Genomic DNA, 15,105 nt, shown 5'->3' with positions numbered 1-15,105 from the left:
GACAGCTAGATCAGGAGTGGAACCATAGAAATGAAGAACACATGGAGGGTTAGCAACAGGGGAGTGGGAGGAGGAGAAGGGGGGAGAAGGTACAGAAAATAGCATAGATGGTAGGTAGAAAATAGATAGGGGGAAGGGCAAGAATAGTGGGGGAAATATAGAATCTAAAGAACTTGAGACACGTGGTTATAAACTAAGGGAGGGAGAATGGTGGGGGAGGCAGTGTGCAGGTGAAGGAGAATGAAGTGGGGGGAAGAGAACAACTGTAATGGTATAATCAATAAAATATATTTTTTAAAAAAAGGGACCTCAAGACCAAGAAATATAGAGAAGGCCACTATATAATAGTAAAAGATTCACTTCACCAGGAAGATGCAACAATTCTAAACTTTTATGCACTTAAAATATAGCCTCAGAATATATAAAGCATAGAAGTTGCAAATCCACAGTGATAATGGATGATCCCATCTATTTCTCTCCGTTATCGTTAAGTCAAGTAGGCAAACATGAGTCCAGAGATCTTACCAGTTGGGTCCTAGCAGACAGTGATGCCACACTCAGATGAGGTGAAGAAACAGAGTTTATTAAACATTCACAAGTTCTGGGTAAGGTTAGGTACCCCGACCAATAATGGATGGACCAGTACACCCGGAGTACAACAAGGGCCTAGGCCTAATGTGCCCGGGATAGGGCTTGGTTACCAACACCGGTCAGAGATGTGGCTAACAGAGAGGGTGTGTGATGATGTATATGACCTTTGACAGGAGATCATGGTCTTTGACGAAAGGGTCCAGCAGGACGGGGGTGGGTGAGTTAATACTCTGACATTTCTATCTCTTTTCAGTCCATGTCTCCCATTGGCTGAGCCCAAGGAAGGCAGGGTAGAGAGTCCTTGATAAAGTTTATACAGGTTGGCCTCCTGAGGCACAAAGCAGGGTGAGGAAACTCAGGAGCAAATGGAGAAGAGCCAACACAGATACAGCTTATTCGACAACATCATTTACAGGTTTCATTTGCTGGATGAAAATAGAACCCTGGATCCAACAATTAAAGAATTTGTATTCCTTCCAGGCATGCACAGAACATTTACAACAGCTGACCACAAAATGATTCAATTGTGAAGGACTAGAAGTCAATGACAAAACTACGGGGAGGACCCACAAATTTGGGAATTTTAATAACTTCTAATAACTCAAATAAATCATAGAAATTTAGATACACCCAGAAATAAATAATAACAAAAATACTACATACTAAACCTTGTGGTTGTAGCAAAAATAGAACATAGAGCGAAAAGCATATCCTTCAAAGCCTGTGGTAGATAACACAAAAACTAAAAATTAAAGCACTAAGCATCCAGCTCAGGACTTTAGGCAAAAACAAAGAGAAAGATAAAATATAAATGGAGAAATGAATGAGATGGAAAACAAAAATAAAACAGAGACAACCAACAAAGCCCAGTGCTGGTTCTATAAAAAGATTAAAATGAACTTCTTATAAAATCAACTTTTAAAACAGATGAGCAAGCAAGATTCCACCAATTAATGTTTTATCTCCATTTCAGTCCCCAAATGCCCAGCCTCCAGCTGTCATTTCTTTTGCTTTACTTGAACTGAAAGGGTGTGCTTGAAATTACATCCTCAACGAGCAAAGTGCACGACTGACTAGGCGACCCTGTGGAATCTGTGACAGTTCTCCAGACACCCCTGCCTCTCCCGGGCCAAGCAATGACAGCTCTGGGTCCTGTGCCCAAGGGTGTGTGCGGGGACCAGGCTGCTGGCAGCACAAGCTCTTCTGTCGACCTGAGGATGAAAAGAGCACAAGGGAGGCTGAGAACCTGAAGTAGAAGAAGGTGGAAGTGAAGCTCCTGGAAGGAAAACCGGTGCCACCTGGGAGGCCAAGCCAACAGACAACAAATCAGAGATGGGCCTAGGTATTTTATCCAGAGGCCTATTCATGAGGCCTGTGAACACCATGTTCAGGCGGGATCTGGGGTGCTGAAGGGCCCCCCGCCGTGGCCACAGGAAGTCGTTTTGTTGTGGCATTTTGGGAATTTTCTTTTCGTTGTATGTTTTCCATGTTTCTGCTGCTGCTTTATAATATATCTTTTCTACAGGGACTGCAACCCCCCTCACAGTCTTCGGTCATCTTTATGAAATGGAGGCCCATTCACCAAGGCCATCCCAAGGTGTGTAGACCAGACACTCACCCAAATCACCCAAACCACATGGTTTTATTTCCATGGAAGACTGTGAAGGGTACAAAGAACTGTGAGCCAGGTGCAAAGAGTCATTTCCAGCTTCATAATTACAGAGGGGAAATGTCATTGCAAAACCATAGGTGTGGAACTGAGGCCGGCAGAGGAGAGAGGGGCTGTTACACAGGTTAAATAATTGCCAACCACACCAGACATTATAAACTAGTCTTAGCGACACTCGAACTTTGAAATCTATTTGTTGTTAATGTACCTTAACCACAGCTGAATAAACTCTTAAAATGGAAATACAGGAGCTCATTTTCTCACATCAAAAGCTGGTTCCAGGCCTTTTGACTCTTGAAATGATCAGTCATTAATCTGCTAAAATATTTCATGTAGGTGGAGAGAAATCCCTGCATTTCAATTTATTGGAAACTCAATTCAGAATTCAATTAAAAATATCAATATTCTCCATTCAGAGAAACATCCCCCCAGATAACTCTTTCATTTCCAATTTTAATTAAAGGAACTGTCTAAGAATTTTATGTTCTGCTGCTTTCCATGACCATTAAAAAACAAAAAGGGACTAAAAGTGGCTGATATTATCCTTACACTAATGACATTAAAGTTCTCACCCTAGTCATTTATAATCACTATGAATAAGTGAAATGCATGTGTCTGTTTATTTAACGTCTAAGGAAAGAGGCCTCATTTGCTCCCCAGTAATTTCTTCAACATAATAAAACTCTGACTTGAACAAGAATTTTCTCCTGTTTCTATACCTAGGTATGATTGCTAGGGACCATTATAGTCTTTTTTATAACTTACATTTTGATTTATTTCTGTATATACATAAAGCCATCTTCTATGCTTTCTAGTCTCTGACACAGAAATCAGAAATAATATTTATAAATAATATCTGTATCTGCCCAGTTAATATAATACATAATGATTTGACTGACTGCTCCAAGATTTGTATTATATTAGCATTTGTATTCTTACTGGCTCTTAAATTTAAGACATAGATAAGGCAATAAATCTCTAAGGTAAAGTTTATAATATGAGACTGTAATTCTCATGTATTCTTCTTAAAATTACCATAAATAAAATGCATTTTCTTGTTTCAACCTATTTTCCTCCTTTGCAACCTGAGCATTATTTTGGTTAAGAACTGTAATATAATTCCACAATAAGTCTTAGTGCGAATAGTTAGAAGTACATGTGCAGGCCTGAGCTTAGGGTAAAAGCAGCTCATCTTATTTAAATAAAACATGGCTCCCGTGCAAGAGCAACACTGAATTTTCACCCAAAACTGTCTAGCTTGTAAATGATGTGCAAATGAAGTGCTCCCCAAATAGGCATTCAATGAGCATTAAGAGGGGAAACCATGACAGTCCATCATTTCAATGGTCCCAGTGCAAAGTGCCTGCGTCACTTCGAACACCAGAGTGTGACAGCATTGTTCAGGCAGTGGAGTCCAAACAAGTGAAAAAGGGGGAATATAAATAGGACCAAGGGTCACTGATGGCTGCAGCCTCGGCCTCTGGCCCCAGAGGGCACAGCTGGTCACTTTTCTGGACTGGGCTCACCAACCTGGTGCCCAGGAGGGAGGATTGCCTGAGGTTATTCCTTAAGTAAATACTGAGTGACTGATATGGAAATAAGCCAATCAGTTGACTTTTTGTTTGAATCCCAGGGAAAATGTTCTGGAGACCCTCCCCTAAAGGACTGGAAGTGCTCCCTGAGGCAGCACAGAGCCGCAGCTCCTGGCTTTGCCTCACCACGACTTGAAGGCCTGCAGGGTGAGTGTCAAAACATCGTCTTCTCCACAGGGGGTTAGATTAAAAACACTCTGCTTTTGGCAAACCAAGGACTAAAAGTTTGCGCATCTTTCTCCGTAAAAGGAGTCCCTGTACAATAGTTCAACTTCAGTAATAATGTATCCATCAAATAGGAAAGTAGGTCCAAAGCTATTGTGGGTCCCCACAGGCTCCAGTACCTTCTACCAAGCCTTGAACGTAGTAATACTCAAGGATGTGTTATACAAGTCAACCTTGGGTTACTGATTATCGAGATGGATTAATACCATCCATCCACCCACTTCAATCCAGTGCCCTCAGCTGCCTCTGCCCGTGTCCCCATGGAGGTGGGGATGAAACCTGTCTCACAGAACACAATATCTTCACTCAGTTTATGAGAAAATTGTCCATAACTTGGCCTCATTAAATCATCTCGACTGGTATCATCAACCCACTAAATGTTCCATAAGAAAATTAAGTACCCAAGTGTCAGCACCAAAGAATGTATTTCCAGGGCACACGCATACATACCACACAAGAGACACACGTGTATATATGTTACACCAGACGCGCACTGTGCAGTTATCTGACCTCGCATATTGGGTTATTTTCCAAATGAATTTTTCAAGAGCAAATCTGGATTTCCATTATTTTTATATGACATTTCCTTTTCAATATGGGATGATAATAATGTAATTAAATCTTTGTTTAATATGTAGGGTTAACCTTAGAAATACAAGTTAATGTTCTCACCTAGAATACAGGGGTGATGATCTCAGGGACTATTAATGCACATAGAACTCCCTTTTTTAGTTATACAGAATGGCTTTAATTGGGGGGGCAGTGCCTGTTTTGGGTTACTCTTCTGCTTTGGGGGGATTTGTCTCCTTGAACAAGAGAACAAGAGATCACCACTTTTCTCTACCATCATGTGAGTGACTCTAGTGTTCTTCTTTCCTCCTCACCCAACCCCCATCACGGCACTATATTTTCTGCTCCTAAAATGCTTGTTGGAACAGTTCAGTCACTCCAATCTTCATTCTACAAGTATTTAATGAGCCTCTACTATGTGCCAGTCACCGGGGATAGCATAAACTCATTCCCATGAAACCCACAGCTGGTGGGTGCAGACAGACATTAGGCAAAGAGTCGCACAAGTAAGTGCAACATCACTTCTGAGGTATGAGAGGGCAATGGTGCAGTAGAGAACCCAGAACTAGTCGGGGAACCGTGGGAGGCCTCCTTGAGCAAGTGATGGGTGAGCTGATTTCCTGAAGAGTGAGCTGGGTGCACGAGGCCATGGAGAGCATTCCTAGCAGAGGGAAACTCCTGTGCAAGTGCCCTGTGATGAAAAAGAATGAGGAGAATCCACAAGAATCCACAAGACCGCCCTGTGGCCGGTCTCTATCCTAAAAGCAATAGAAGGTGGTTGAGGTATAACTGAGTGGAGCACAGGTGACAACAAATTTTGCATTTTGAAAACACCACCTTGGCTGCAGAGTGGAGGACGGTTCAGACAAGGGCAAGTGGGCTACACCCATCAGGAAAGTGCAGCAATGAACCCAGTGAGAAATGACAGTGGCTTAGACAAAGGCAGGTGTTTTCCAACCGGGCTCCACAGAAATCTGTGAATTTGGATAGGAAAAAAAGCACACCTTTCCTTTCACCAACTTCTGGTTGAGATTTAGTGTCTCCTCCCGTGATGAATGAGGGCAGCGGACCACAGCAGTACCAGCAGCGCATGGCCTCTGCAACCACGGGGAATCGCAGGTGTGCTCCGGGCACATCACATTGTTGCAGATACATGAAGGTGTCATTTATGCTCATCACTACTTGAAAATCACAGTAGCTGTTAGGCCTGTCACTATAGGATATTATACATTGCATTAATAAAGAAGTACACATTATTATAACTCAACTTTTAACATATTTGGCTAAATATACTTTAACATAATTGCTTTCTTTTGGAACCCTATGTATTTTATTTAACGAATTTAAGTCTTATTCTGAAAAAAAAAGCCCTTATTTCCCACAAGCAAAGATCCCCCATAGGTCAAGGGCAGTGGGCAGTTGGAGAGCCATTTAGAAGGTCCACGTGGCCCAACTGGGCTGGGGTAGGGGGAGGGGGAGGAAGACGTCTGGGATCCCTCCTGGGGGTGTGGCTCATGCGAGCAGATGGGCAGTGGGGCTCTGGTGTTTTATTCAAGACAGAAAATACTGGAAGAGGATCACGAGAACATCCATGGATAAAGTGCAAGGGCTTTAGTTAATAGGGATATCCAGTTCAGACATTTTTTTTCTCATTTTTTGCCTCTCAGCTTAGTTGCAGATAATTGAGAAGTATTAGTAAGTTCAGTGTCACCATGAACACACACACACATATATAAATAGGGATCGTTATCAAGAAAATTACAAGTCTCTATTCATAAAACAATTCCCAGTTATGAAACACTTATCAAAAAGTCTGCCATTTCCTCTACATTGTACAATTATTTTCCAGGGGAGTGAATTTCTTTTCCTGAAGGACTCCAGTTTCCACTTACACCTTCAGTGAGTCAGTGGATGCCCTTACCCAGCGTCTCCCCGGGTCCCAGTTCTAGTCTATTCATTTAAGACCGGAAAGTCCTACTGCTTCTCCTGAAAAAGTCAGGACAGCACCAACCCACATACCCTCATGAATTCTATTGCCACACATGAGCAACCTATTGACTTTGCCAAAGTAATTAGACAGACGAACCATGAGTCACTAGCCAGAGTTCCTCTGCTGACTTCACCCAAGCCTCCTGCCAACCCTCCCATCTGGCATCTGGCCAGGGCAGGGCCACACACAGGGGAGTTTAAAGTCATTGTATGTTTCCTTTTCCATTTACCTTCAAAACTGTATCAACCTTCTAACACTGATGCACTTGTAATACAGTTTTCAATATGAGAGTATCATGCTAAGTGAATTAAGTCAGACAGAGACAAATACCCTATGATTTCACTTATATATGAAATTCAAAAAAAAAAAAAAACAGAAGAACTCACAGATATAGAGAAGAAGCAGAAGGTTGCCAAAGGGGAGGAGGGTGCGGGGGTGGTAATAAAAATTTTAAATAGGTAAATAAATAAATAAGAGAGTCAGGATATCTAAGTAGTGGTTTGTCCTTGGCTGTGCAGGAACTGGATAGAAATGTTCACATTTTCTGCTATTTTTTCTTTCTCCTGTGAAAAGAACACTTTGGGCAAAATAAATTCAAAGGCTGGTACACAGTATCTGAGAAAAAGTGCTTTTCCTCGCCCTTACCTTTCTCAGTGTCCATGAACATTGTGCTAGCATGAGACCATTGCAATGACTTGTTCCTTTTCATTTGTATCTGCTCACCAAGCCCCAAGTCCTTGTGGGGAAAAACCCCAAAGAAATCAAAGCCATAGGAATTTTATTTTTAAGTCTCTCAGCATCAAGATTTAAGTCTCTCAGCATCAAGAACTCTATGATTTATGCTATGCTCAATGAAATTGATTTCCATTGTCCTGCCTTCAAATTTCCAGAATGTAATACAAAATATAAATATTTTATTTGATTTATGTACCTATTATTGCTTTTGAGAATATACTCAAGACAAAAAAATTTCAAAGGCATCGATGTTATAACTGGTATAAATAGGCTGGTTCTTGAGTCATTTCTTCTTCGTGGTATATAGCATTTTAACAAAAATTCTTTGCATCAAATTGGTTACTTCTATTTTGTTTTGTTTTCTTAATTTTCCAGATTAAAGTCTGTCTGTCTAACTGAACTGCCTGGCTGGAGTACCTCAGCCCAGCGGCTAGACACATTTCTCAAACTCTATGAAGGGGGCACCCAAAGAAACCCAGAATGATCTTCTGGAGGGCAGGCCCCTTGTAGTACAGGCTCCCCCTGCTAGGTGAGGGTTCTAGGAACCCATCTGTATCAGGGCACCAGCTGGCGTGGTTGTGAGAGGCTGCGTTCGGCTTTGGTGCATATTTGAACATATTTGCCAATTTCATGATGGGTGGTTTACAAGTGCACCTGGCCACACCACACAGACAGTGTTCAGCAGTTTTTGACCAAAAATGACATGAACCCCATGCCCCACCCTCCCAATTCACGTGATCTACCTTGAACAATGTTCTTTGCTTATTTGTTTTCCCAGGTGAAAAAAGTCCTCAGAGGGAAAGGTGTTTGCCGATGTGGAAGAGGTGAAACAAAAAAATGGCAGACGCACTAAAAAGCATAAAGAATTGATGAGTTCAAAAACCATTTTGAGCAGTGGGAAAAAAGTCTCCATAGGAGCATCGCATCAAACGGAGAGTACTTTGAAGGTGATGAAGTTTAAACATGTAAGAATAAATACACAATTTTTAATAAATAAATTCCTGGGGTTTTGGGGTCCCCCCTTGTATTTTTTTATTTACCTACTACATAAATGACACAGAATAAATGTATCTTTCTTTCTAAGAAAGAACTTAGAAAAAAACAATACAGAGTGCTTGTAGATATACCTGCCTCACACAACGTGATCTCCTTTCTAGGGTAGAGGGGCTTATTTGCTCGTTGCTCTAATAAAGCATAACATAATCTGCATGTGTTAGAATTTTTTGAATAGTCATTTGCAAAGCTTCAAAACACAAACCAGCAAAAGAGAAAGAATACACATCATTGTCTGATACTAGGAAGAAAGGGTGCCTTGGGAACAGCTGGATCAGGCCTCCAACACAGCCAGAGACCTCCTCCTCCCTCCTTCTCCTCGGGGCTCTCCACTGGCCAGGTCACTCTCTCAGGCAACCTTTACCTACCCTGTTAGAACCAGAGCCACTTACAGTTCAGATGTTTGCATCTTCTCAGCATCAAGGCAAGAAAGTACCAGCTTTTCCTGGTCAGGGCACATGCCTGGGTTGCAGGTTCAGTCCTCGGTCAGAAGAGTTTGAGAGGCAACTAATCGATGTTTCTCTTGCATTGATGTTTCTCTCCCTCTCTCCTTTCCCCTCTCTCTAAAACTAATAAGCATGTCCTCAGGTGAGGATTAAAAAAAATAACGAGGACGGACTCTGACTGGTCTTGTCTCTGACACATGCTCATTCTCAGGTTAATCACAGTTGCCAGGCAATATAGTGCTCTGATAGGCCTGGTGCCAGCTTCCTGCCCAGTGACAAGCACGCCATCAGGGAGCTGAGTCAAATTTGAAAAGCACAACTCCGTTTTGAATTGTATATTAGACCAGCTGTGTCCAAAAGCATAGTCTTGGAAGGAAGAGGAAATGCTAAGCAAACAAAATAATAAATGGTCACCAATTCATGTGGCAATCGTGACTCTTCCCTCTTTCCCAGGTGAGATACTGCCCTGGTTTGACATTTAAGATGCCAGAGATCAATGAGAAGTGCTTTATACAAAAGGCCTTGTTCCCCCGAAATAAAATTATAATTATGTAAGTCATTAATATGATGCAACATTGATACAGGGTGCAGCCGGGGGGGGGGCAGAAAAGATTTAGAATGGTGTCCAGAACTCAAAGTGTACAGGAATATTGGAGGAAATATTAAGATGTCTTCACCCCCCACCCCACCCCCGCAAGGTGTCAGTTGGGGGAAGGGAAGAATGGAGCAGGGCCATTGAGAGCTGTTTTGCATAGCAACAGTTTTGCAGCTAAACCTCTGGAATGGTCATTTAACATATCTATAACCTTTAACTGGTTTCATAGATACGTTAAAGAGCTGTAGCCAAGTTTTGGGCCAGGGAGAAGTGAGTGGCGGCTAACCAGGCTGGAACTGGGGCTGCTTCTCTGAGAGAGTGCCTGCGAGAGAGGCATGTGGCTTTAGCAGAGTGAAGACCCCTTCTTGGCCAGGTGAGGGGGAGAGCCATGCTGTTTTGGAAAGATGTAGACCCCTGTAGCCATTAGGAGGGAGAGCCGAGCGGTTTCAGCAGGGTGCAGACCCCCTCTTGGCCAGGTGAAAGGGAAGCCCACGCAGCTTTGCCAGAATGGAGATCCCTGCGGCCAGGTGAAGAAGAAAGACCCGCTTTGGGTGGAGTGCGGCTTTGGTAGAAGAGGCCCAGCTTTGGCGTGCTCCCTTTGGCCGAGTGGCCTGGAAAGCAGGAGAGACTTTGGAACTTGGTCCAAAGAACTCTTGCCGGTGAAAGGTGCCACATGACTTTGGATTAATTGGAGATCCTGCCTGGACAGGCAGGCGACACAGCTCACGTGCCAGCGACCTGAAAAACGGACGTGTGCTCTTTTCCTGATTTACGGTACCCGGAGTTGGGACAGTGGGAGAAGGGAACGCTGTGTGTGTGTGTGTGTGTGTGTGTGTGTGTGTGTGTGTAGGTGTATACCCTTAAAGGCTTTGATATTTTAAGGAAGGCATTAGGCCTAAATAGCATTAAATAAACATTTTGTTTCCTTTTCACAAATCTCTGGCATTGAGAGATGTGTTTCCAATTGGCGGCAGACAGAAGAACCCTATAGATATTAGTGTATCGTCCTTGGGAGGGGCCCCTGTTTTCTGTAGCAGTTTTTGGCACCCCTCGGTGGGCCAAGTATTGCCCCCCCTTGGACCCTTTGTTCGGTAACAACATGAGAAGAGATAATTCTAGAGGGCGGGGGAGTGGGGTGATGGTCATGGGCATGAAATTTCAATCACGCAATTTCAATTATGAGTGAGTTCTGGAAACCTGATGTACAGCATGCTAACTAGTTAGTAAACTGTATTGGATATCTGGAATTTGCTGAGAGTGTAGACCTTAAATATTCTCACCACAAAAGGTACCTAACTATGTGAGGTGAAGGATATGGTCATTAGCTTGATTATGGTAACCATTTCACAACATATGTGTATCAAAACATCATGTTGTACGTCTTAAACATATACATTTTATTTGACAATCATGCTGCAATACACATGGAAAAAATAAATTGATGTAGCTCATTTTCAGATTTTCACAAGAAAAGATTAATTCTATAGCAACATTAGGTGAACTTCCCCCCTCCCATTTCAACCATTCTCTGATATTCAAGTAGACATTCCTGGAAGTAAAGAAAAACATTGAAAGATTCTTTTTCTCGTCATCTATAATAGGCTACATAGGCTACAGTAATACCTTCAGAGTACATTAACAATCTTTCCACATAAAAATAAATGCTCTAGAATTATCCTAAGTCAGCAATGCCAGCAATGCCCACGCCACTAAAGGAAAGTACCGAAAGCACAGGCTATTGGTGGGAATGGCTATTCCCTTCGTCACACAGACCTAACTGGGCAATTCCAGGAGCCAGCATAAAGGTGTCTTTCCCACTCAGTGTTGGGGCCACAACCAACTGACACACAGGACCAGGAACCAGAGGAGCTGGAGGCTCGCCAACCCCGCAGGCCAGGGGCTCCACCGCTCTGGACCACCCTCTCCTTGGCCGTAAAAAAGGATGGAATCAGTGCAGAAAAACTTAAAGGTGTCTTCCAGTTCCAAAATGATAGAATTCTAACCGAAATTTAGTTGACATAATTGGGACATAAAAGAGCCATTTGTTTTATCACTCAGGGTAAAGCCAGTCGTCAGCCTCTCATTTACTGCACATTTACACAGCGTCTTCCCGCCCTCTGGGCCGCACTTCCGGGGGCACTGGATGAGTACATTGCAGTCCTTGTCCTCAAGGAGCGCACAGGCTGGGCGGGCAGCGGGGAGACAGGCGTGTCTGAAGATCATAAAACACAGTGTTGCAAGCTCTCCGGGACAGCAGCGGACAAGGAGCAGGGCAGGAAGTGACTAACTCACCTGGGAGAAGCCGCACAGAAGAGCTCCTGTTCCAGAGGAGCCTGGAAAGGTGAGTCCAACCCTGCAGGGCTTTGCACAGGAGCCAGGCACGCTCAGACCTGCCTTCCAGAAGCTCCCTGGTAGCAGAAAAGAGGGTGGATCAAGGGGAAAGGGCCCGAGGGCAGGGGCGCTGAGCCGTTGGAAGCTCCTGCATAAGTGGTTGCATTTAGGCAATGGCAGGGGCAAGGGAGAGAGAAGACAGGGGCCGCTGAGGGACGGGAAGGGTCTCCCAGGGGCTATGAACTGACTCACATTTACCCTGTGGGGGAGGAAAGACTTTTATTGTACCCTCTGACGTTTAGCACCCAGGGGTGTGTCATTGAACTAACAAAAGGCACATTAACAGGAGAAAAGGCACCCGGCTTTTGTTAATATTTACATGCGTAGGAGTTCGCAGAAAAAAAGCCGTCAGACTCAGAGGCTTACACATCGTTTTAACTAAGCAAAGGGGGTCTGGGCTCCGAGGGAGGATAAATCATGAGGGCAGGAAATACAAGGGGAACTCATGGAAGATAAGTTAGTTTAGTAAATTCTGTTATGCAAGCTCATCTCAGTGTTGACTGTCTTGCTCTTCCCTTCCTGGCGGTGGGGCAGGTACCTCTAGGAAGAAAATTGATGTCCTCCTTTTAGGCAGGTGAGGGAGGGCAGAGAACTCTTCCTGCATCTGTCCATTCTCAGTCGCCTTCCGGTCACACGAGTCCTTGTCAGAGCTGGCCAGGCTGCGGGACATTAGCATGGGGTCTCTGCAGGCTGGGGCTCAGTGGGCAAGTGAACCCAGAGTGACCAGGAGGAGAGAGAGCTGGAAAACGAGGGACAATATGTCCTTTGGGTGTCAAGGGTAAAAGCTACAAAGCCAGGATCTGTCCCTGAGGTGAAGGGACTAATATGGAGGCTACAATGGGAAATGAAGACAAGAAGGTCACGAGGTCTCAGGGACTAAGTGGGAACCCAGAACGAGGTTTTGAGAGAGGAAAGAAGGTCCCAGAAGAGTTGCTTCTGTGGACAGGGCTGAAGAGCCCAGGGTGTGGGTGGCCCCTTTGTCAACATGGGTTAGAAGTCCAGCTGGACCAAGCAGACCTGCTGACTACCACTCCCTAGTGACCTTGAAGACACCTCCCCACAAGAGAGTGGAGAGCTGTGTTGTGAAGAATCTCTCTGCTTCCAAGGATGAGAGAGTGTGAAGCCTTCCGCCAACCCTCCCAGCGACGGGGACAGCATTCACTCGTCCTCCCTGTTCTTCCCACCCGAGATCGAAGATCTGAGGAACGAGACCACTGAACAAAATAACTTTCAACTGACTTACCAAGCCCTGTGCGAGACGGTTGTCCCAAATCAGTCCTTTCACCCTCACAGGCCTATGAAGTATATGCGGTCCTCACCTCCGTTTAGGAGATGAGTAAGGTGAGGCTCAGAGAGGGTGAGGAACCTGGGTGAGGTCACCCAGCCAGCAAGGCCCTGGCTCTCCGACGTCGGAGCCACCCTGAACCCCTCTGCCCTACTGCCTCACGCTGGGGCAAGATGCCCTGGAAGCTGGAAGAGAGGGGAGGGAAGTCCGGACTGCTCCCTCTGAGAGCAGAGGGAGCAGGGACAAGGGTAAACATCTCAGAGTTCCCGGGAGAGGCAGGAAGGAAGTAGAGGTTGTTGAGACTCGACAGCCGATATTTTCTGGTAAAACCCAAGCTTCGTTTACGTGAAAGAGTTGGAAGTGGGTAATGGTGGGAAAGCATGAGGCCACGGCTTTCCTGGAAGGTGCCCACGACCGGGAGAGGCTGCAAGGAGGGCTAGTGGTGGGTGCTGCCCTAAAGAGCGCGGGCCTTCCGGGGACAGATGCTACTCATAGAATTAGGAAGCCCCAGGGGCCTTTAATGAGCCCCGGTGCCAGAGTTCTGGTCTTTTTAAATGATGATCTGGGGACTCCAACACGATATTCAGGAGGCCCCATTCTAATGTTTGCCTGTAGAAAGGGTGAACCTTGATATTTATGATGGGACCCCAATTCAGCAGTGGCAGACTCCCATCACCTGGAAACTTGTGAGAAAGGCAGACTCTGCCCCGCCCCTCAGATTTACTGAATTAGAATCTGCATTTTAACCAGACCTCAGGCGATTCGTATTTGCATGGGGGTGGGGATGGGGTTAGAAGTACGGCTGTAGAAGGCAGAACACCCAACCCCAAAGCAGCTGTTGAAGCCTCGGTCACAAAGTCCACAGTCTCATTACCGGGATTCCCATGACGTAACCCTCTGCAGAATGAGAGGTGCTCGAGCCTGAGTCAACAACTCTCACAGTCTGGGTACCCAAGTCCAGATGGAAGATGGAATGGATGACTCCATAATGATCTCTGGAAGGAGCAGGAAGCAGATCTGCATGGGTAGCCTTGCACAGGAGAGCATTCCCACCTGTGTCCTACAGCCCCGGGGCAGCGTTTCCCTCGTCATCCAGTCCCTGCCGAGCACTACTGTGTGCCAGGCACTCTCCTGTCTGCTGGGGAAACCACAGCAAATGAAACATGCAAAAATCCCTGCCTTCGAGATGCTTACGTTCTAAGAGAGAAAAATAATTAAAATCAGTCAAAAATATTTAGTTTGGCACTGGCTGGTGTAGCTCAGTGGACTGAGCGCCGGCAGCCAAAGGGTTGCTGGTTCGATTCCCAGTCAGGGCACATGCCTGGGATGCAGGCCAGGTCCCCAGTGCAGGGCATATAAGAGGCAGCCACACATTGATATTTCTCTCCTTCTCTTTCTCCTTCCCTTCCTGTCTCTCTAAAAATAAATAAATAAAATATTTTATAAAATAATGTAAAACCTCTCTTAAAAACATTGTTTGCTAGATAGCTTAAGTACTATGGAGGAATATGAAGCAGGAAAAGATATAGACAATATCAGTGGTAGTTTGCACTTTTTAATTTACCTTTTTAATGAACAAGTTGACTGTTTACTACTAAACTTCCTTGTTTACCTGCAAGACTGCTGTTTCGCTGTATAAAAATAGCTCCAGCAAACCCAGTGTGTTGCAAAATTAAGATAGTATTATTTGTCATCTGACACTAACAATGAACAAAAACCATCTCCACTGCCAGCTATTTCCAACGGAAAGATTATTTTGACCCAAATCAGAGACGGATGTAAGCTAGTTACAATATTATGTAAGCCTTAAGACAACAATGCTATCCTTGAATGATGTAATTTTATAACTAGATTTTACCACAGATAATTCCAGGAATTCTGATATTATAACTGGAGCCTAGCCTAAAAATCATAGGGCATTGTGACCAAGATGCGTATCATGCTTATCGGTGATCATTATTTT

General features: G+C 44.5%; 1 protein-coding gene across 1 annotated transcript in view; it reads right to left on the bottom strand.

Moving 5' to 3' along the window:
* Positions 1-12,533, bottom strand: part of LOC118985155 (uncharacterized) — a 47,810-nt gene extending 35,277 nt beyond the window's left edge. Inside the window, exons 1-3 of the mRNA XM_037043467.1 lie at positions 12,396-12,533; positions 11,759-12,073; positions 7,283-7,373 (exon numbers count right to left, since the gene is read on the bottom strand). Coding sequence (XP_036899362.1) covers positions 7,283-7,373; positions 11,759-12,073; positions 12,396-12,533 — 544 coding nt within the window. The remainder of the gene's footprint in view (positions 1-7,282; positions 7,374-11,758; positions 12,074-12,395) is intronic.
* Positions 12,534-15,105: the final 2,572 nt, after the last annotated feature.

The sequence above is a fragment of the Sturnira hondurensis genome, unplaced genomic scaffold (genome assembly GCF_014824575.4).
Source record: "Sturnira hondurensis isolate 20B ecotype Veracruz unplaced genomic scaffold, ASM1482457v3 Scaffold0004136, whole genome shotgun sequence".
NCBI classification, from domain to species: domain Eukaryota; kingdom Metazoa; phylum Chordata; class Mammalia; order Chiroptera; family Phyllostomidae; genus Sturnira; species Sturnira hondurensis.
Note: the sequence above shows the minus strand (reverse complement) of the source record. Positions and strands in the feature narration are given on the sequence as shown.